This window comes from Tachyglossus aculeatus, chromosome 4 (assembly GCF_015852505.1).
Source record: "Tachyglossus aculeatus isolate mTacAcu1 chromosome 4, mTacAcu1.pri, whole genome shotgun sequence".
Taxonomy (NCBI): Eukaryota; Metazoa; Chordata; class Mammalia; order Monotremata; family Tachyglossidae; genus Tachyglossus; species Tachyglossus aculeatus.
This window is the reverse complement of record NC_052069.1, coordinates 48021972-48046039: the sequence shown is the minus strand read 5'-3', so window position 1 is coordinate 48046039 and position 24068 is coordinate 48021972. Positions and strand designations below refer to the sequence as shown.

Genomic DNA, 24068 nt, shown 5'->3' with positions numbered 1-24068 from the left:
TATAAATTCAGCCTGACATAGTGGCTGATGAAACCGTGCCTGTGCATGATGGTGAATGTGGGGAGGAATCCAGACATCTGCTTCTCTAGCCACAGTACCCCACTATGTTTTGCTCTGTTTTGGCTTTGGATGTATTTGTCTTTGACTTAGGGTATTTTAGTGTTGTTATTGTTTCATCTCTTTATGTGGCTGTCCTCAGTTCCCTCTACCCAGTTTGATACTTGGAGTGTAAGCCCCTTGAGGGCCAAAGACAGTGCCTATGTAGTGCTTTGTATGCACTAAGTGCTTAATAAATAATAATAATTATTATTATGGTATACATTAAGTGCTTACTATGTGCCAAGTACTGCTCTAAGCACTGGGGAAGATACAAGGTAATCAGGTTGACCCACATGGGACTCACAGTTTAATCCCAGATCGTTTTTGTGCAGAAATGCTCTGGGCATGTTACTCCCCTCCTCAAAACTCTCCAGTGGCTGCCTGTCAACGTATGCATCAAGCAAAAACTCCTCACTCTTGGCTTCAAGGCTGTCCATCCCCTCACCGTCTCCTATCTCACCTCCCTTCTCTCCTTCTACAGCCCAGCCTGCACCCTCTGCTCCTCTGCCACTAACCTCCTCACTGTACCTCGTTCTCACCTGTCCCGCCATCAGCCCTCGGCCCACATCCTCCCCCTGGCCTGAAATGCCCTCCCTCTACACATCAGCCAAGCTAGCTCTCTTCTTCCCTTCAATGCCCCACTGAGAGCTCACCTCCTCCAAGAGGCCTTCCCAGACTGAGCCCCCTTTTTCCTCTCCTCCTCCCCATCCCCCCAGCCCTACCTCCTTCCCCTCCCCACATCACCTGTATATATGTTTGTACAGATTTCTTACTCTATTTTACTTGTAAATATTTACTATTTATTTTGTTAATGATGTGCATTTAGCTTTAATTCTATTTGTTCTGACGACTTGACACCTGTCCACATGTTTTGTTTTGTTGTCTGTCTCCCCCTTCTAGACTGTGAGCCCGTTGTTGGGTAGGGACTGTCTCTATATGTCACCAACTTGTACTTCGCAAGTGCTTAATACAGTGCTCTGCACACAGTAAGCGCTCAATTAATATGATTGAGTGAATGAATCTCCATTTTACAGATGAGGTAACTGAGGCACAAAGAAGTTAAGTGGTTTGCCCAAGGTCACATGGCAGACAAATGGCGAACCGGGATTAGAGCCCTCATCCTCTGACTCCCAAGCCTGTGATCTTTCCACTAAGCCACGCTGCTTCTCTGCCAAAAGATTTGCCAAAAGAGCACTGGAAATATGACTTCATTTACCTTGTTTTTTCCACTAAGCCAAGCTGCTTCTCGTGCTATTGCTACTACTACAGCCCAAATTTTGTGTGACATGAGGCTTTGCAAGACTGTCAGAAAAACTAGGTAATATAGTGCTTTTGGTCAAGCAGTGGTATTTATTGAGCACCTATAGTATGCAGAGCACTGTACTAAGCCCTTAAGAGAGTGCAATATAACAGAGCTGGTGGACCCAATTCCTGCCCTCAAGGAGTTTACAACAAATAGAAGGGAGTGGTCCATTGTTATCTAAGGCAGCAAAGAGGTCATAGAGGTTTAGGACAGTCATTTCATTCATTCAGTCATATTTATTGAGCACTTACCGTGTGCAGAGCACTGTACTAAGTGCTTGGGAAGTACAAGTTGTCAACATATAGAGACGGTCCCTACCCAACAGTGGGCTCACAATCAAGTTCATTGGATTTGGTGAGAAGGAGTTCTCCAGTGAAATTGGAGAGTGAGGTCTTAGTGAAATGAAAGGGGCAAAATCTGGAACTTTAAAGGGTCTAGGAAGGAAGTGGAAGCTGTGAATAGTTTGAGGAGTTTGGACAAGAATAAGAAGAGGAAGATAGCGAAATAGAGCAATGTGGTTTAGAGAAGGCCTTTTTTTTTAGGATGAGGAAGTGGGAATAGTTCAAGCTAGAGGGGAAGGAGCAGTCAGAGGGTGAGCAGTGTGTGATGAGGGCCAAGAAGGGGAGAAGAGTCAGCATAAGTGTTTTTGGGGAAAAAAAAGAGATGGGGTCAGAAGTGGGGTTAGTAGGGAAGCAGCCTGGCATAGTGCCTTACCTCCTGACTGCCTTACCTCCTTCCCCTCCCCACAGCACCTGTATATATGTATATATGTTTGTACATATATATTACTCTATTTACTTTATTTGTACATATTTATTCTATTTATTTTATTTTGTTAATATGTTTTGTTTTGTTCTCTGTCTCCCATTTCTAAACTGTGAGCCCACTGTTGGGTAGGGACCGTCTCTATATGTTGCCAACTTGTACTTCCCAAGCGCTTAGTACAGTGCTCTGCACACAGTAAGCGCTCAATAAATATGATTGAATGAATGAATAGTGGCTAGAGCCCGGGCCTAGGAGTCAGAAGGTCATGGGTTCTAATCCCAGCACCTCCACCTGTCTGCTGTTTGACCTTAGGCAAGTCATTTCACTTCTTTGTGCCTCAGTTACCTTATCTGCAAAATGGTGAATAAGACTGTGAGCCCTATGCAGGACTAGGACTGTGTCCAACCTAATTTATTTGTATCCACCCCAGCGCTTAGTACAGTGCCTGGCACATTGCGCTTAACAAGTACAATAATAATAATAATATTGTTAAGGGAGGTGGTAGAGGTTGAAAGCAGGCAAGAGAGCTCTTGAAAGCCACAAAGGATGAGCGTGTGGATGAGATCTTAGGGAGCCCACAGCAGATGATTCCGAGTTTGTGAATAAGATAGTGGGCAGTGTCATTGGGGCAGGAGGGAGGTGAAGTAGGGACACTAGGAATTTCAGGATGGAGTTCAAAGTCTGGAATAGTAGAAGGGTTTAGACAGGTTTGTGGTGTTGGGGAAGGGGACAGGGCAGTGTGAGGGGTGGGGGCTGATGGCATACTAATAATAATTGTATTTGTTGAGCACTTACTGTATGCAAAGCATTGTATTAAGCATTTGGGAGAGTACAATATAACATCAGTCATATTCCCTGCCTACAGTGAGCTCATAGTCTACAGGGGGAGACAGACAGATAAAGAAAGAGGAGAGAGAGAGAGAGAGAGAGAGAGAGAGAAGAAAGAAAGAAAGAGAAAGAAAAAAGAAAGAAAGGAAAGAAAGAAAGTAAGTTTGGGGAAATGGAGAGAGAGGAGGACAGGAATGGAGTGAATAGAAGGTGGGATCAGAGAGCGCTTTTCATTTCATTTCTGGTATTTAAGCACTTACTAGGTGCCAGGCACTGTTCTAAGCGCTGGAGTAGATACAAGCTAATCAGGTTGAACATAGTCCCCATCCCACATGGAGGTCACAGTCTGAATCCCCATTTTCCAGGTGAGGAAACTGAGGCCCAGAGAAGTGAAGTGACTTGCCTAAGGTCACACAGCAGACAAATGGCAGAGCTGGGATTAGAACCCAGGTCCTTCTGTCCATGCTACATCTACTGGGCCATCTGCCTGCCTCTTCCCTGGAATTCTCAGGACCTATTGTTGGGAACTCCCAAGCTGTGTCATGTCTCCTATCCTCTCTAACTAACGCTTTCCCAAGGCCTGCAGGCCGTGCCTCCACAAACCCGGAATTAGGTGATTGTGGATAGGGATTCTAGGCTCAGCCCTGAGGACTGGGGAAGGAGGAAGTGATCCTCAGGGCATTCACCTTCCAGCCCTGAACCTTAGGGACCGCAGCTGTACTGTAAGCTCATTATGGGCAGGGACCGTATATGCTAATTGTGTTGGATTGTACTCACATTCATTCATTCATTCAATCGTATTTATTGAGCGCTTACTGTGTGCAGAGCACTGTACTAAGCGCTTGGGAAGTACAAGTTGGCAACATGTGGAGGCGGTCCCTACCCAACAGTGGGCTCACAGTCTAGAAGGGGGAGACAGAGAACAAAACAAAACATATTAACAAAATAGAATAAATATGTACAAATAAATAAATAGAGTAATAGTTCTAAGCGCTGGGGAGGTTACAAGTTGATCAGGTTGTCCCACGGGGGGCTCACAGTCTTCATCCCCATTTTACAGATGAGGTAACAGGCACAGAGAAGCCTCCTAAGCAATTAGTACAGTGCTCTGCACAGAGTAAGCACTCAATAAATACCATTGATTGAATAAGGACTCAGAGATGTCACAAATTCTCATAGAACACCAGCTGCCTTTTAGATTGTGAGCCCTGTGTGGGACATTATTGTGGTGATCTGATGGTCTCTATATGTTGCAGACTTGTACTTCCCAAGCACTTAGTACAGTGCTCTGCACACAGTAAGTGCTCAATAAATACGATTGAATGAATGAATGAATGGTCTACATACCCCACCACTTAGCCCATAGGAAGTATTTAATAAATGCCATTATTAGTCAGTCTTCCTAGCTCCTGGTTGACTCCAGATGGGTATATGTCTGGGATAAGACCTAGCCCTTCTTCTTCTTCTAGAGAAGCAGCGTGGCTCAGTGGAAAGAGCATGGGCTTTGGAGTCAGAGGTCATGGGTTCAAATCCCAGCTCCACCAGTTGTCAGCAGTGTCACTTTGGGCAAGTCACTTAACTTCTCTGTGCCTCAGTTACCTCATCTGTAAAATGGGGATTAAGACTGTGAGCCCTCTGTGGGACAACCTGATCACCTTATAACCTCCCCAACACTTAGAACAGTGCTTTGCACATAGCGCTTAATAAATGCCATCATTATTATAAGGAGAGGAAGGGAGAAGAGAGAATAATAATAATTATGGTATTTAAGTTATTACTTTCTGCCAAGCACTGGGGTCGATACAGGATACTCAGATTGGACACAGTCATCATCATCATCATCAATCGTATTTATTGAGCGCTTACTATGTGCAGAGCACTGTACTAAGCGCTTGGGAAGTACAAATTGGCAACATATAGAGACAGTCCCTACCCAACAGTGGGCTCACAGTCTAAAAGATTGGGCTCACAGTCTAAAAGATTGGGCTCACAGTCAAAGCAGAGGAAGTAGGATTTAATCCCCATTTTACAGATGAGGAAACTGAGGCACAGAGAAGTGAAGTGACTTGCCCAAGGTTATAGAGCAGACAAATGGCAGAGCTGGGATTAGAACCCAAATCCTCCGACTTCTAGGCTCATTCTCTTTCCCCAGGCCATGTTGCTTCCTAAGAGAAAGATGGGATTGATTGCCGGATCAGCTTAGGAGCTGACTGCAGAGCTCTGTTAGCTGAATTGTCTGTATACTTATCCTTCTGTATCATGGAGCTCTTCCTTTCACAATCCCTAAGGAGATTTATAGAATTAAGTGCTTTTTAGTTTCCTGGAAGTGAAGATTAGCCTGGTTTTAAATGCACCAACAAGCGAGGTGCAGACCAGTTTCCATGCTGCTTAAAGTCGATCATCTCTCATTTCGAGCACTAGCATTGTATATGTTAAGACCTGCGGTGTGAAACGTGGCTCATTGGAACCATAAACTGAACTGTCACTTGAAATTAAACAAATTTAAATGAAAGACTGAAGTATTGGGCTGTTTCCCAACTGGAATAGAGCTGAAATTTCACATGCCTGGGAGTCAGAAGATCATGGATTCTAATCCTGATTCCTCCACTTGTCTGCTCTGTGGCCTTGGGCAAGTCTCTTCACTTCCCTGTGCCTCAGTTACCTCATCTATAAAATGGGGATTGACTGTGAGTCCTATCGGGGACAGGGACTGCGTCCAACCTGATTTGCATGTTGTCCACCCCAGCGCTTAGTTACAGTGCCTGGCACGAAGTAAGAGCTTAACAAATACCATAATTATTATCAACATTATTATTATCAACAGTGATGTTTGTCTTTGCAGTGGTTTTGAACAGGTAGAAAGTCTTATTTATAAAAAGTATTTTAAAGTTTAATGTTCAAAAAACTCTATTTTACATTTGTAATGGTGCCATTGGGTTTCAGAATGCAGTGTCATGGCTGTTTATTAATAAGGCTTCTCCTGTAGACTGTTAGCTTGTTTTGGCAGGGATTATGTCTGCCAATTCTGTTGTATTTTACTCCCCCAGTCGCTTAGTGCAATGCTACACATAGTAACTGCTCAATAAATATCATTATTTGATTGATTGATTTTTATGCAAGGTATCCAAGAACAAATAAAACACTGAAATCCTGGGTACACAATTATCATTTTTTGGACAAAGTAAAAAAAGTCACAGGGAAGTCAGTGCCAGAGGGAAGAACAGAATCACTTCCTGATTTTGTTTGGTTTTTAATGGTATTTGTTAAGCATTTACTATGTTCCAGACACTGTACTAAGCGCTGAGGTAGATACAAGGTAATCATATTGGACCAGTCCGTGTCCCACGTGGGGCTCACAGTCTTAATTCCCATTTTACAGATGAGGGAACGGAGGCACAGAGAAGTGAAATGACTTTCCCAAGGTCATACAGCAGACAAGTGGCAGAGCCAGAATTAGAACCCAGGTCCTCTGACTCCCAGGCTCTTGCTCTTTCCACTAGGCCTCACCACTCTGCTCAGGCTGGGCTCCCCAGCGCTCTTATTGCTGCCACCTTGGCCATAGGCAGGACTTTGGACTGCCTTGGAAATGGCAGGACCAGGAGATGAAATTTGTGATAATCACATTCACTGTAATACCACACCCGCTGTCCAGGATCCAGACAGATGATCCCTGGAGGATTGAGTTACATTCCTCCTGTCCAGCTGTTCACCGTGTTTTCCTTCAAAGACTTGAAAGTGAGGATGGGCCCAAGGAGGATGAGTTTCCTTCCCTGGAGATTCACCCTTTCCCCTGCCAAGATCCCTTCACTTCCCGTGAGCAAGAGCCAGCGCACAGTCTTCCATTGACAGGGCAAGGTTGCCCACTTCTTTGGGAACCAATCTGTCTTTACAGCCCTGATTTGGGGAAAAAACACTTTCCTTTGGAAAGACCTGTTGTTTTTGTGCATGGAACAGGCCGAGCTTGGCACGCCGACTATACGTTAGTAGTATGACAGCTGAGAAGGCCTGAGAGACATTGAATAATAATAATAATGATGGTATTTAAGTGCTTACTATGTGCCAGGCACTATTCTAAGCACTGGAATAGATACAGGGTCATCAGGTTGTCCCACGTGGGGCTCACAGTCTTAATCCCCATTTTACGGATGTGGTCACTGAGGCACAGAGAAGTTAAGTGACTTGCCCAAAGTCACACAGCTGACAAGTGGCGGAGCCGGGATTAGAACCGCTGACCTCTGACTCCCAAGCCTGGCTTCTTTCCACTAAGCCATGCTGTTGAAGGGAGCCCTACAACTGCTCTGCCTCCAAGACCACCCCCAGAACCCCGATATCCTCTTAGAGGACCAGAGCATAACAGTAAATTCCCCAAATTCCCCTCTGCCAATCTGGGAAACCTAAGGATAAGTTTCAGAGCCCAGACAAAGCTTGAATTGAAGGAAAAAAAAAACCCAAAACTAATCAATCAATCAGTGGTGTTTAGTGAGCACTCATTCTGTGCAGAGCACTTTTGCAGAGCACTGTACTAAGCACTTGGGACAGTACAACAGAATTGTTGGACACACTCCCTGCCCCCAACAAAGCTTACCATCTAAGCATCCAGTTCCTTTGAGGAAATTGAAAAATGACATGTAGGAACCTCACAGGCCCCACTAATTTATTTTAGCTGTTATAAATAAATACGATTGACTGATTATCAAACCACCGTTTAGCCCTTTAGAAAGGACTGAGCCCCCTCCTTCCTCTCCCCCTCATCCCCCTCTCCATCGCCTATCTTACCGCCTTCCCTTCCCTACTGCACCTGTATATATGTTTGTACATATTTATTACTCTATTTACTTATTTACTTGTACATATCTATTCTATTTATTTTATTTTGTTAAAATGTTTGGTTTTGTTCTCTGTCTCCCCCTTCTAGACTGTGAGCCCACTGTTGGGTAGGGACTGTCTCTATATGTTGCCAACTTGTACTTCCCAAGTGCTTAGTACAGTGCTCTGCACACAGTAAGCGCTCAATAAATACGATTGATTGATTGATTAGAAATGTTCAGCCTGTGCTGCTGTGGTCCCTCAAACTCTTCTGTTCACAGAATCCAGTCATGATTCACTTTCACAAAGTTAGGAGGGAGTGATTTGTGAATGGAGCTGATGAAGAGGCTCGTCGGTAATCCTACCGATTACCTATGGATTTTCACTTTAGACGCTAACTTGAGGGGGAGAAATAAGTCATCGAAGTGATCCCCCTTCCCCGCGGCTCCTCCTGGAATTGGAATTAGCTCTCTTCACCCCACATCTTCCTAGTTAGGGTGGTCAGCCATAACTGGCCTGCTCCATCCCATGGAGCTGGATAAGGACCAGTGTCTGTGGCCCTGACAAGAAGGCAGCTTCACTTTACTAGCTGCTCCACCCCCACTGGCAGACCATCTCCTCGGGCCTAGCTTCTCTGCTTTCTCTCCCTCAGTCGTTCTGTTGATTCCAGGCTCTTCAACTTGTCCTGCCTCCCTATCGTCTTCTCCTCTTCTCTCCGTTTCCTTTTCCCCTGTTCCCTTTCACTCTTGTCCCAGCTCCTGCTTCTTCCCCTCCCAGAACCTAGCCCTGCTACTCATTCACACCAAATTAGAGTGGTCCACAGAGTGGTCAAGTGACCCAGGTGGGACACTTCACAGAGAAGGCTGTTAGAAAAAACAAACAGAGCAAAACCTTTCTATATAATGAAATGGAAAACTGATGTTAACCTTGCCTTCCTTAATCTTGATAACAAGCTGCTTGTATTCCCATTTAAAGGATCATTCAATTATTAAATGTTCTGTTCTCCCTTTCCCTTCCGCCTTTTTAGAATTTTTATTCCATTAAAGATCCCCACTTTTCATTACTTTGAAACATGGATGTTCCCAGGGTAATTGAATTATTGACAACCTTGTTGATGCATTTGGAGAAAAAAAGACAGTGCTTCAGCTGTTCAGGTGGAAGGAAGTTTTGTTTTGAAGGTCCTTCACCAGAAAATCTATCTGCGTTGTTCAGCAGTAGATAATTCCCTGAAGCTTTGCTTTGGGGCTTTGTGATTTGGGGAAGCTTTATACAGTAAAGTGATTTGAGTAATTTGGGCCTGCCTATGAAATTTTCTTTCTGGAATCTCGATCTAGTCATTATTGTTATTGCAATTATTATTGAACCCAATTCTGTCCATTCACTAATTCATTCGTGTTTACTGAACCCCTTCTGCATGCAGAACACTATTTTATGAGAGTAGAGAAGAGGTAAAAGACGGGGATTCCTGCTCTCAGGTTGCTTATTAAGTACTTGCCTAAACTCTTAGAGAGCAGGGATTGAGTCTGCCAACTATGATGTACTTTTACAAGTGATAGTACAGTGCTCTGCACACAGTAAGCACTTAATACTATTGATTGATCAACATGACCTTGGCTAGGTTCTCTGACATTGGACTCATTTGTTCATTCAATCATATTTATTGAGCGCTTACTATGTGCAGAGCACTGTACTAAGTGCTTGGAAAGTACAGTTTGGCAACGTATAAAGTCACTATCCAACAACGGGCTCACAGTCTAGAAGGGGGAGACAGACAGCAAAACAGAACAAGTAGACAGGTGACAATACCATCAAAATAAATAGAATTATAGATATGTACACATCATTAATAAAATGGAGTAATAAATATGTATAAATATACAAATGACTCGTGCACTCACATTCATGTCTTTCACTTGCAGGGATCAGAATATGCCGGACTCACCTATGGACTATGTGAAGGTATGGTGACCTTGCCGAATGACAGTTATTGCTCAGATCTTGCATTTGGTTTTGAATTAATTTTTCTTTTTCAATCCGGAGTTGGCCCCTAGAGTCCCAACTACCCGCACACCAGAAGTTAATTATATTATTTGAAAGAAGCAGTGGCATTTTGGATCCTTGTGGGTAATTGGTAATCAGCCCTCCTGGGTCCCTATTGTCAGCTGTGGGGGTTACTCTTTGGAGAAACCTCAGGCTAAGTTTCTCTCAAATTCTCCATTAGACATGTGCTCTAACTGTGTCCGACCTGATTATCCCATGTCTACCACAGTGCTTGGCACGTGGTAAGTACTTAACAAAAGCCACTATCATCATCATTATTATTAATAAATCCCTAGCTTGTCTTAGGTGAGATGGGCAGTGATGTTATTTTCTGCTTGTTCAGGACAGGAAACATATCTACCAATGCTGTTATGTTGTACTCTCCCAGGTGTTTAATACAGTGCTCTGCATCATCATCATCATCATCAATCGTATTTATTGAGCACTTACTGTGTGCAGAGCACTGTACTAAGCGCTTGGGAAGTACAAATTGGCAACATATAGAGACAGTCCCTACCCAACAGTGGGCTCACAGTCTAAAAGGGGGCTCAGTGCATACGTTTGATTTATTGATTGAGTGGCATTTCAGGACTCTCAGTCTTCCCAGCCTTATAAGGAGAATTTCTTTTTCCTGGTGCGTTGTTTTAAACATCCTTCTCGATAATTTAAACGTGCTCATCTCCTCCCGAAGAGGGAAGCGATAACATTCTTTTTCCAGTTGCTTGTGCAGGTGATAACCAGCCTGGGATGGGTTGGAACGAAGCCCATTCGGGTAATGGGATGTTCTGGAGAGGCAACTCCCTGTTTAAAAGCTCACCTGGAGAGGCTGGCTCCCTGTGTTTTAAGCCTTTGCTGAGCCCTTCTGTCTTCTTGGGACTCTTTCAAGAGGCTGAGGAGGCCACTCCTTCAGCCTCAGTGGTGGAAAAATGATGTCAGCCAGGGCAGAGAGAAAACATAGTAGTGACCAGAAAGTCTACCTTCCCACAGTATGAATTGCTTGAAGTTATAATAATAATGATGGTATTTAAGCACTTTCTCTGTCCCTGTATTAAGTTCCAGGGATAGGGAGAAGCAGCATGGCTCAGTGGAAAAAGCAAGGGCTTTGGAGTCAGAGGTCAAGGGTTCAAATCCTGGCTCTGCCAGTTATCAGCTGTGTGACTTTGGGCAATTCATGTAACTTCTCTGTGCCTCAGTTACCTCATCTGTAAAATGGGGATTAAGACTGTGATCCCTATGTGGGACAACTTGATCACCTTGTATCCTCCCCAGTGCTTTGCGCATAGTAAGCGCTTAATAAATGCCATTATTATTATTATTATTAAATGCTGGGGTGGACACAAGCAAATTGAGTTGGACATAGCCCCTGTCCCATGTGGGGCTCGCTGTCTCAACCCCATTTTACAGATGAGATAACTGAGGTACAGAGAAATGAAGTGACTTGCCCAAGGTCACACATTAGACAAGTGGCAGAGTCAGAATTAGAACCCATGACCTTCTGTCTCCCAGGCTCTTGCTCTATCCACTATGCATTGCTGCTTGGCATTGCGATTTCCCTTGCCTTTCTAGATAGGGCCAGCCAATCTGTAAGGTGACTACCCACCCGTCCTTCCTTCTTCTCTAATAGTAATTGTGGTATATGTTAAGCACTTACTATGTGTTAAGCACTGGGGTAGCTACAAAATAATCAGGTCCCTCACGGGGTTCACAGTCGTAAGTAGGAGGGAGGACAATGAATCCCCATTTTGCAGATGAGGGAACTGAGACAACACAAAGTTAATATTAATAATAATGCTGATGGTATTTGTTAAGCGCTTACTATGTGCCAAGCTCTGTTCTAAGTTCTGGGAAGGTTATAAGGTGATCAGGTTGTCCCACGGAGGGCTCACAGTCTTAATCCACATTTTACAGATGAGGTAATTGAGGCACAGAGATGTTAAGTGACTTGCCCAAAGTCACACAGCTGACAAGTGGTGGAGCCTGGATTAGAACCCACAACCTCTGACTCCCCAAGCCCGTGCTCTTTCCACTAAGCCATGCTGCTTCTCAGTTACTGCCCAAGGTCTTATGCCAGTAATTGGCAGAGGCAGTAAGACTGGGAAGACAGAGTCCTGAAATGCCACTCAATCAATAAATCAAACGTATGCACTGAGCGCTTAATGTGTGCAGAGCACTGTATTAAACACCTGGGAGAGTACAACATAACAGCATTGGTAGATATGTTTCCTGTCCACATCAAGCAGAAAATAACATCACTGCTAGGGATTTATTAATAATAATCATGATGATAGTGGCATTTGTTAAGTTCTTACCATGTGCCGAGCATTGTGGTAGACATGGAATAATAATAATAATAATAATGATAGCATTTATTAAGCGCTTACTATGTGCAAAGCACTGTTCTCAGCGCTAGGGAGGTTACAAGGTGATCAGGTTGTCCCATGGGGGGCTCACAGTCATCATCCCCATTTTACAGATGAGGTAACTGTGGCTCAGAGAAGTGAAATGACTTGCCCAAAGTCACACAGCTGACAAGTGGTGGAGCCGGGATTTGAACCCATGACCCGACTCCAAAGCCCGGGCTCTTTCCACTGAGCCACGCTGCTTCTCTGATCAGGTCGGACACAGAGCACATGTCTAATTGTGCTCTTACCATTAGGCCACACTGCTTCCCTGGTAGTATTTATCTGTTCCTTCCTCTTCTTGCTTTCCAACCACTCTGCCTCTCCATTAGCATTCCACAGAGAAGGGCAGGGGAAGAGGATTAAGAGAAGAACCCTCTTGGCTACTTGTAACTAGTTTAGTGGATGAGGAAGAACGTGGAACTGGCTGGATTTTCAGTAAATTTCATTGATTCAGACTATCCCTGCCATCTATTAACAAGGCTAATGGACAGTTGCCCGCAGTTTGACCACATGCTATTGATTTCGGAGCCTGTTTGTTCTCAGGGGTACTGTAGATTTTCAGGTGCTTAATAGGTGGTGTTTCAAAAATTTCTCACTTCTCGACCTGTGTTTGAATCTGGTCACAGTTTACAGTGGATATCAATTTTGCCACCATCATGGCGGCAAGGTTGTTTACTGTCCTATGGTTGCCGTGGGTCACTGGAGTGCTCATGCCTTGATTGACTGGTGGTGAGGGGGAGAGGAATTGATTTTTCTAAAGCCCCTTTTATAAAAGGAGGTATGCATAGGGTGTATATGTTTGTTCATCCATTCACTCGTATTTATTGAGCGCTTACTGTGTGCAGAGCACTGTACTAAGCGCTTAGGTAATAATGATGCCATTTGTTAAGCGCTTACTATGTGCGAGGCACTGTTCTAAGCACTGGGGGGAATACAAGGTGATCAGGTTGTCCCACGTGGGGCTCACAGTCTTAATCCCCATTTTACAGATGAGGTAACTGAGGCTCAGAGAAGTTAAATGACTTACCCAAGGTCACACAGCGGACATGTGGCGGAGCCGGGATTAGAACCCATGACCTCTTGACTCCCAAGCTTGTGTTTTTTCCACTGAGCCACACTGCTTTTCTCATGTCATTGTCATAGGTCATTGACAAGAGGCAGGAGGAAGGGAACGGGTTGGTGGAAGGGCCCAGACTATTGAGGACAGACAAACCCGGGAGTTCTGAAGCGTTGACCTCCTCCACCCGGGAGGAAGGGAGCCTCTCACATCACCACATTTGTTCTGTACCCCTTGAGCGCTTTCAGCTGAGCCCCTGGGTGCCCAAGGTCACACAGCAGACATTTGGGGGAGCAGGGATTGGAGCCTGGGTCCTTCTGACATAATAATAATAATAATAATGGCATTTATTAAGCGCTTACTATGTGCAAAGCACTGTTCTAAGTACTGGGGAGGTTACAAGGTGAACAGGTTGTCCCACGGGGGGGCTCACAGTCTTAATCCCCATTTTACAGATGAGGTAACTGAGGCCCAGAGAAGTGAAGTGACTTGCCCAAAGTCACACAGCTGACAGTTGGCGGAGCCGGGATTTGAACCCGTGACCTCTGACTCCAAAGCCCGGACTCTTTCCACTGAGCCACGCTGCTTCTGACATACTGGCTTTTGCTCTTTCCATTCATTCATTCACTCAATCGTATTAATTGAGCACTTCCTGTATGCAGAGCACCGTACTAAGCACTTGGGAAGTACAAGTCGAGCGGGCCATGCTGTTTCTTTACCCTCCTAAACCCCCTGCAGCTTAAAAGAAGCAGCGTGGCTCAGTGGAAAGAGCCCGGGCTTTGCAGTCAGAGGTCATGGGTTCAAAGCCCGGCTCCACCACTTGTCAGCTGTGTGACTTTGGGCAAGTCACTTCACTTCTCTGGGCCTCAGTTACCTCATCTGGAAAATGGGGATTAAAACTGTGAGCCCCTGTGGGACAGCCTAATCACCTTGTAACCTCCCCAGCGCTTAGAACAGTGCTTTGCACATAGTAAGCGCTTAACAAATACCATCATTATTATTATTATTATTATTTAAATGGGCATTAAGGTTGTGAGCCCCATATGGGACCGGGTATAGAGCATGGGCCTGGGAGTCTTCTAGACTGTCTTCTAGACTGTGAGCCTGCTGTTGGGTAGGGACCATCTCTATATGTTGCCAACTTGGACTTCCCAAGCACTTAGTACAGTGCTCTGCACACAGTAAGCACTCAATAAATATGATTGAATGAATGAATGAGTCAGAAGGACCTGGGTTCTAATTCTGACTCTGCCACATAATAATAATAGTAATGATGGCATTTATTAAGCGCTTACTATGTGCAAAGCACTGTTCTAAGCACTGGGGAGGTTACAAGGTCATCAGGTTGTCCCACGGGAGGCTCACAGTCTTAATCCCTATTTGACAGATGAGGTAACTGAGGCCCAGAGAAGTTAAGTGACTTGCCCAAAGCCACACAGCTGACAATTGACGGAGCTGGGATTTGAACCCATGACCTCTGACTCCAAAGCCCAGGCTCTTTCCACTGAGCCATGCTGCTTCTCTGCAGTATGACCTTGGGCAAGTCACTTCACTTCTCTGTGTCTCATTTACCTCATCTGTAAAATGCAGTTGAGACCGTGAGCCCTATATGGGACAGGGACTGTGTCCAACTCAATGTGCTTGTATCCTTCCCCGTGCTTAGTACAGTGCCCGACACATAGTAAGCTCTTAACAAATATCTTTTTTTTTTTTTTGGTGGCTTCTGTCAGGTGTCTAGATTTGGATGTCAACTCCCTCCTAAATCCCTGAGGAACACATACTCTTTTTTTTTGGAGGAGGCAGTATCTGTTAAGCACTTATGTACCAGGCACTGTTGTAGGGGGAGACAAGTTAATCATATTGGATATAGTCCCTGTCCCACATGGGGCTCAAGTCTTAATCCCCATTTGCAGATGAGAAAACTGAGACCCAGAGAATTGAAGTGACTTGCCCAAGGTCACACAGCAGACAAGTGGCGGAGCAGGGATTAGTACTGCTGACCTTCTGATTCCCAGGCCTGTGCTCTATCTACTACACCATGTTGCTTCTCTCGATCTCTGAGGCACCCAATCCTGGCACCCTCTGGGCTGCCACCCCAACTCAGCCTCTTGGAAAACCTGCTTGGAACTCCGGGAGTGGCACCAACCAGGGTGATTTTCCCAGGAGTGGCTCAGGGCCGAACAACCAAGCAGCAAATAATCCCAATGATGGTTCTCAGCCGTTGGCAAGGAGAGCAAACTAGCAGTCTAAAAGACCCAGAGTTACATAACAATGCTCAGTCATCAAACCAAGTATTTCCTAGGGGACAGTAAGTCATTTCTAGCCTGTCTTCCTTGGATATTCGAATAAATGCCCATTTTATGCACCATTAGTCTGGTTAGAAAGTAAAGAATTCCTTCCATTCAACTTTATCGATTTCATTTTGGTTAAGTGGCATGGATGACAAAAACTTTCTAAACAGTGTTATCTTGGTTATTGCTGGATGCTTGGAAACAGATCGTAAAGTCCCAATTTGAACGACGACATGAATCAGCACCTGTATATATGTATATATGTTTGTACATACGTATTACTCTATTTTACTTGTACATATTTATTCTATTTATTTTATTTTGTTAATATGTTTTGTTTTGTTGTGTGTCTCCCCCTACTAGACTGTGAGCCCGCTGTTGGGTAGGGACCATCTCTATATGTTGCCAATTTGTACTTCCCAAGCGCTTAGTACAGTGCTCTGCACACAGTAAGCGCTCAATAAATACGATTGAATGAATGAATGAATCCCAGTTTTTTTGTGATGAACAGACCTTTAATATTTTCGTGTGCTTTTCTATACAACAGAGGCCTCGTTTTCTTTCTAATCAATCAATCATATTTATCGAGCACTTACTGTGTGTAAAGCACGGTACTAAGTGCTTTGGAGAGGACAACACAATATAACCCTGCCCACCTTGAGTGTGCAGTCTAGAGAGGGAAATCAATTCTATCGTACCTTCCATAAGAACCAAATATAGAGGAGAGAACCAGCAAGACATTGGTCACAACATCTACATTTTCTCATGAATCATCCCCCCCCAAAGAGGAAGCTAGTTGTGCTTCTCACCCTACTAGTGATAGTGATGGGTGGGTGGAAAATGGGAGATGAGAAGACAGTTTTTGAAGGAGGGGAAGCTTGTTGGAGAATGAATGCAGAGGCGAGATCAATCTTAATTTGTATTCCTAGTCCTCCTTCAGACCTGCTGTGCAGTTTGGATTGCAGCCTTATTAATATGGCATTGAGAAAAGACCAGTTCTTTGGTTGCCTAGCCACCATTGAGTCTTCTAAGTATGCATAAAAGAGAATCATGTGATTCCTTGGGTCTCAGAGCTGTTTGGAATTCTCCTCAGCCCTTCTTCCCAGAGTTCATCCCCTGTGCTATGGCCCCCTGTTAGAAGTTAGGCCCCAGTGACAGGATTCAGCACGAAAACCAAAGTTAGGAGACTGGGAAACAAAATGAGGACAAGGGCCTCTTTTTTCATCCTCTCCTGATTTCCTCCACTTTTGCCTAAATTCATTTTATTTTTGTGCAGGAGACCTTTTGTCGTTTTAAACCCCAGATTGAACTATGTGACCTCTCTCTCTCTCTCTCTCTCTCTCTCTCTCTCTCCCTCTCTCTCCCTCCCTCCCCCTCTCTCTCCCTCTCCCTCTCTCTCCCTCCCTCTCCCTCCCTCTCCCTCTCCCTCTCTCTCTCCTCTCTCTCTCTCTCTCTCTCTTCTCTTACCTGGTGACTTAGTTTAGAATCTGCAAGTGGGCCTCTTGGCAGCTGGCAAAAAACTCACTCCTCACACTCCCCCCCATCCCTTGTGTATCTGACTTGGGACATCCTTTAATGATGATGATGATTATTTTATTATTATTATTATTGTTATCAGTAGTAGTAGTATTACTACTGCTACTACTAATAATAATTGTATTTGTCAAGGGCACTGCACTTAACTCTGCCTGTAAGCAGATCGGTTGTAGCCCTTGCCCGTCCCACTTGATCCTCAGAGGCTAAGCTGGAGGGAGAAAAGGCAGTTTAATCCCCATTTCACAGTTGAGTAAACTGAGATAGAAGCTGAGCAGTTAAGTGATTTGCAGAGACCTCCTAGATTTTAAGCTTCAGGGCCCTCTTCCGCTGTCATTTCCATCACAATCTGCTTCCCAGAGTTCTCCAACCAGAACTCTGTCAGTTGGGAAGTGACAGTGGCAGCTGTGAGTGCAATGGAAGCAGTGTGGCCTAGTGGAAAGAGCACGAGCCTGAGAGTCAGAGGACCTGGGTTCTAATCCCAGATCTGCCACTCGCCTGCTATGTGACCTTGGGCAAGTAACTTCTCTGTGCCTCCGTTTCCTCATCTGTAAAATGGAAATTCAATATATGTTCTCCCTCCTATTTAGACTGCGAGTCACGTGGTACGGAGACTGTGTCCAACCCAGTTAACTTGTTCTAATCCCAGCTCTGCCGCTTGTCTGCTGTGTGACCTTGGGCACATCACATAACTTCTCTGGGCCTCAGTTATCTCATCTGTAAAATGAAGATTAAGATTGTGAGCCCCATGGGGGACATGGACTGTGTCCAACCCAATTAACATGGTCTATCCCAGCACTTAGTATAGTGCCTGGTACATAACAAATACCATCATTATTATTAGTAGTAAGCACTTAACAAATATCATAGGAATAATAGTAATTCCCAGGCCCCTCTTGGAGGGCTGAAAAACATGGCCACTTCTGTCTTCCAGAGATAGAGGCAGCCCAGATTTACCAAACCTTCGAATAAAACTGACACTTTATTCAATCCAAGGAAATAAAATCTAATAAGCAATACCCTAAATGCAGTTAAAAAAGCACCACCTAGCAATTCCAAGACCCATATAAATGTTTATTTTTAATTGAGATCGCTTTAGAAGCACATTCATTCAGTCGTATTTATTGAGCGCTTACTGTGTGCATAGCACTGTACTAAGCGCTTCGGAGGTACAAGTTTGCAACATATAGAGACGGGCCCTATCCAACAACTGGAATTCACCCCAAAAGAAAACCAACCATTCGGATTCACCTTCCCATCAATTCTGCTGAACAGCACCCAGGCAGAGAGAATTTTCCCAACTCTCTTCCAGTTTGAGCTGTTCCTGCTCTGAAATGTTCCTTTAAGAGAAGGTCTTATTCCACTTGGAACAGAGTTTCCTGTGCTCAGACCTCAGAAAGCAGTTTCTTTCTGTTGGAATGTTGACGCATTAGCTCATCTAGCAGATTAAAAGAAGAGTGATTATGCTAAAGCCAGTTCCAAGAGCAGCACACTGGTGTGTTGGAGACTTAAATACTGAGAAGTGGCGCTGTGACTTCAGCCTCTTTCTTTGTGCTGGCATTATGGCTGCAGCGGTTAAATAGCTCTTTGAGAAGGCTCTTTCATTCCAGGAGGGGAATGGCATTTCCATCAGCTGACCAAGGGAGGAGTTTCAGTTCGAGTCCAACGAAGCCAAACAGGAAAGGCGGGAAGGAGGTGCGGATTTTTTGGAAATGCTATTTTTAGCATAAATTCTGTCCGGATCAATCTGTCTCGGGTAGAACGGCCCTCCTGGTGGCTTCGCATCTGGGATGTATTGCCCTTTTTGAATAGGCCAACTCACAAAAATCATGAAAGAGGCTGTCAGCAACAATAGCATACTGTGCATTCTGGGAGAGGTAACACATAATGCGAACCAAAATAACAGATTTTTGGGCTGGCTTTCATATATATTGAGTGCTGTATTATGCGCTTGGGAGAGTACAATATAACAGAGTTGGTAGACATGGTCCCTGCCCACAAAGAGTTTACGGACTAGAGGATTTTTGCCCAAATCTGCACATCCAGAGCAAACCCTATTTTCCCCTGTGAGGACAGGACGATCAAACTGGACCAGCTGTGACTGTAGAACCATTCAGTTTTGGAGTTCTGGTATTCACATTCTGAGGAACTAAATTAGAGTTACCCACTCATTCCCTGTCTCCTCCACCCCAACAGCACAAACTATGATTATTCCTGTCAGGTTTTCTGGTGCCCAAAAGACAAAAAATAAGATTATTGTATCTGAAATAAATGTAAAGGCGGGAAAGGGGCCTGAAATCTGGAAATCGTACCCACGAAATCTGGAAATCGTGGTATTTGTTAAGCACCGTATTAAGCACTGGGGAGGATATAAGATAATCAGATCAGGAATAGTCTGTAGCCCAGATGGGGCTCACAGTCTAGGTAGGATGGAGAACAGGGATTGAACGTCCACTTTATAGATAAGGAAAGTGGGGCACAGAGAAGTGATTTGCCCAAGGTCACAGAGCAGGCAAGGGGAGGGCCAGGATTACAACCCAGATCCCTTGAATCCCTGGTTTATGCTCTTTTCACTAGACCATGCTACTTCTCCAAAGCAAAATCTTTGAATATTTGGTTTTCTGCTGCAGAAGAACCATCAGAATAGGAAAATGTATCGAGCTTTCAGACAGGCAAAGTTTGTGAAGCCAAAGTCACCTGCCATCTTAGGGCATGGGCTCAACTAGCAGATTTTGTACTTTTTAAGCCAAAGGATACCACGCCGTCGTATCTTCCTCTGGCCATGGAGTTTGTCCCTCCCTGTTTCATCTGTAGAAAAAAAGCAAAAAAACCCAACAAAATAAACCCAATGTCTGCTGGGCCAAAGCCATCAATGGGGATCTGCTTTATCGCATTGCCTTTCAGTTCTATAGAACTGTATTTATTCAATGTTTCTGAGAAGTGGAGCTGTATATCAGACCTACCAGATCTTCTGGATGGAGATTCTAGGAACGAGTGTTCCACAACGGAAAAACAGTATTCTCTTTTCATGGTTTTCTTTCTTCTCTTATCAGTTGTGTGGTTGCTTTAGAGCTTGGATGTGGGCTATCTGGGAAAGAGACAATAATTGACAATAATGCTTGATGGAGGGGGAGAAAAGAGGGATAGTCTTCCCTTTTTTGGCTCTGTTCTCTTAGGGTGGAGAAAAATTAGAATGAGATTTCAGAAGGTGAGAGGTATGTGAAATAGCATGGCTCTATTCAGTTGTATTTATTCAATCATATTTATTGAGCCCTTACTGTGTCTAAAGCGAACTTACTGTGAACTGTGCGCTCTACTCAGAAAGTGTAAGAACGGAAGGAAGGAGCAAAGAGGAGGAATGCTGGTTTGGGATGAAGAGCCAACTTTGCAGGCAGAAAACAAGGGTGTGTGTAAATTGAATAGAATCTTTTATCTTCCTCCTTTTAAAAGGGGCTTGGAGATAACTCTGCACAGAGTTTGTGTAAGTACAGATTTCCCCGTCCGCCCAGTAACATCTAATTTTCTGGAGCATGAGTGCTTTGATAATCTCAAAGTGTCTCAGGGCGTGTTTACACTAGCATTCCGATGGCGAAACACGTCATTGCAGAAATCACTTATCTTGCACTTTACTGTAACTGTGAGCTTTGCACAACTCCCCTGTAGATATGTTAGATTCAGAAATCTTACACTAAATTTGCCTCAACGTCTCAGTAGGTATAGTGACCAGCATTTTATTAGTAGTCTAATGTCATTAAACCTAACTATTATTACAGCACTGATTGTTAAATGACAGCACTCAGGAAGGGAGACTTCCTTGTGTCCCGTCTAGACTGTAAACTCATTCTGGGCAGGGAACTTGTCAGTTCATTGTTATATTGGACTCTCCCAAGTGCTTAACACAGTGCTATGCACACAGTAAGCTCTCAATACGTATGATTGGATAAATACGACTGAATGAGTGTCCCAGGAAAGACCAGTCAGTCAATCGTATTTATTGAGCACCTACTGTGTGCAGAACACTGTACTAAGTGCCCGGGAGGGTACAGTATAAGAGACACACACTCCCTGCCCACAATGAGCTTACAGTGTAGTCTCAGCATGGTCTGTCACTTGGCTGTTTAATATTGCCTTCTGATGCTTTTCCTGGGAAAGTTGGGAAGAGAGAGGACTTTTAGTACCAGAATTTGAGACAAGCTCCCCTCTCCATCTTCAGGAGAATACTAATTGTGCTATTTGTTAAGCACTTATTATGTGCCAAGGACTTTACTAAATGCTGAGCTAAATTCAAGATAATCAGGTCCCGTGTGGGAACACATAGTCCAAAAAGGAGGGGGAGCAGGTGTTGAATCCAAGTGGGAAAATTTTTCCCAAGTTGCCATAGGTTTCTTAAGGGGAATTCTGACAACAACAGCTTTCCACAGGTCAGAATCCTGCAGTTCATCTTTGTCTGGCCAGAACGGGGGAGGTTTTAGGAGAGAAGCAGTGTGGCTCAGTGGAAGGAGCCCGGGCTTTGGAGTCAGAGGTCATGGGTTCAAATCCCGGCTCCGGCAATTGTTAGCTGTGTGACTTTGGGCAAGTCACTTCATTTCTAGACTGTGAGCCCACTGTTGGCTAGGGGCCGTCTCTATGTGTTGCCAACTTGTACTTCCCAAGCGCTTAGTACAGTACTCTGCACACAGTAAGCGCTCAATAAATCTGATTGATTCTCTGTGCCTCAGTTACCTCATCTGTAAAATGGGGATTAAGACTATGAGCCCCACGTGGGACACCCTGATCACCTTGTATCCCCCCAGTGCTTAGAACAGTGCTTTGCACATAGTAAGCGCTTAACAAATACCATTATTATTATTATTATTTTATTTTTAGGAGGAAGAATTTGGAATGCATCAAATGTTAGACCTTGGAGTGGTTACTGGGTGAACTCTGCCCCCTAGTGTCAATCAGTTGCAGCAGCCTGAAGAATTTCTCCCCGTTGGAATTCAGTTCTGCTCATAATTACCCAAATATTTATTACATTCCTACAGCCTGTAACAGAACTTAAGAAAGATCTTTCATTCAGTTGCATATAATTATTACATTACTACAACATGAAACAGAATTTAAGGTGATTGATTGATTGATTAAGGAAGATCTTTCATTCAATCGTATTTACTCTCCCCCTTCTAGACTATGAGCCCACTGTTGGGTAGGGACTGTCTCTATATGTTGCCAACTTGTACTTCCCAAGCGCTTAGTACAGTGCTCTGCACATAGTAAGTGCTCAATAAATACGATTGATGATGATGATGATGATTTACTGAGTGCTTACTGTGTGCAAAGCACTGTACTAAACACTTAATAATAATAATAATAATAATGGCGTTTGCTAAGCGCTTACTATGTGCCAAGCACTGTTTTAAGTACTGGGGGGGGATACAAGGTGATCAGGTTGTCCCACTTGGGGCTCACAGTCTTAATCCCCATTTTACAGATGAGGGAACTGAGGCTCAGAGAAGTTAAGCGACTTGCCCAAGGTCACACAGCAGACGTGGTAGAGCCGGGATTAGAACCCACGACCTCTGACTCCCAAGCCCGGGATCTTTCCACTGAGCCATGCCGCTTCTCTTGGGAGAGCACAAGATCTAAGACATTTTGTACAGGGGGATGGACAAAATCGTTTAGACAGAAACAGAGGACTCTGCATCTAAATTATAAGTGTTCCTCATTTCGAACAGAATCAGTCAATTGTATTTGAGGGCCTACTATGTGCAGAGCAAAAACACAGCTATGTAAATACAAACACTGAAGATGCATTCTTTTCCACAAAAGTAGGTCCTGCAGTTGTGGACTTGAGGTGAGAGAAGGGAGGATGTGGGGGAAGAGAGCCTTTGATGTTAGGGTGCTCTCCCCCCCAACAAGAGGGAAGAGCCATAAACAGCCCTTGGGATTGTTCCATAGCTGCCTTTTAAAAACCTCCTTCACTGATTTACCTAGATTAGGTCTTTGCTTGTTCCAGGTTAAATCTGTGAACAGGTAAGGGCATTTTGAGGGGAAAGAGCGTAGCAATCTGGCCCTATGATTTGCAAATACACACCTTTTTTCATTCATTCAATCGTATTTATTGAGCACTTACTGTGTGCAGAGCACTGTACTAAGTGCTTGGGAAGTACAGGTCAGCAACATATAGAAACGGTCCCTACCCAACAACAGACTCACAGTCGTCTTCTTCAGGAGAGGTGGACTTGGAGCTATGATTTGAGAGATGAGAGGGAGAGGCTGATTGATGAATCATAGAGGGCTGCATGGATGCAATATCATAGACTGGTCAGGAAAAAACCAAGAGGGAGAAAAGGGAAATATAATGGTATTTCTTAAGCTCTTACTATGTGCCAAGCACTGTTCTAAGCGATGCGGTAGATACAAGGTAATCAGGTTGTCCCACGCGGGGCTCACGGTCTTAATCCCCATTTTACAGATGAGGTCACTGAGGCCCAGAGAAGTTAGGTGACTTTCCCAAAGTCACACGGCTGACAAGTAGCGGAGGCAGGATTAGAACCCACAACCTCCGACTCCCAAGCCTGTGCTCTTTCCCCTAATGCGACCAGCACAGAGGGAATGAGGGAGGGTCAGGGGAGAAGGCTGATTGTGGGGAACCTTTGAGAGCATTTTGAGAAGACAAACCAAATATCATCCATGAAGTGATTGTATTTATTGAGTGCTTACTGTGTACGGAGCACTATCCTAAGTGCTAGGGAGAGTACAGTATGAAAGAGTTGGTAGACACAATTCCACAGTCGAGTGGGGACTATGATGACAGTTGTGGTCAGGGAATATGTCTGTTAATTCTGTATTGTACTTTTTCAAGCACTTAGTACAGTCCTCTGCATGTAGTAAGTGCTCAATAAGTACCATTGATGGATGGGGCATTGATTGAAGGAGGTAGGGAAGCCAGGGAAGAAAATGAT

General features: G+C 44.3%; 1 protein-coding gene across 1 annotated transcript in view; it reads left to right on the top strand.

Annotated features, from left to right (window-relative positions):
* The window catches only part of BCAR3 (BCAR3 adaptor protein, NSP family member), a 197540-nt gene that overhangs the window by 58763 nt on the left and 114709 nt on the right, over positions 1 to 24068 (top strand). The window contains exon 3 of the mRNA XM_038745805.1: positions 9721 to 9760. Coding sequence (XP_038601733.1) covers positions 9721 to 9760 — 40 coding nt within the window. The remainder of the gene's footprint in view (positions 1 to 9720; positions 9761 to 24068) is intronic.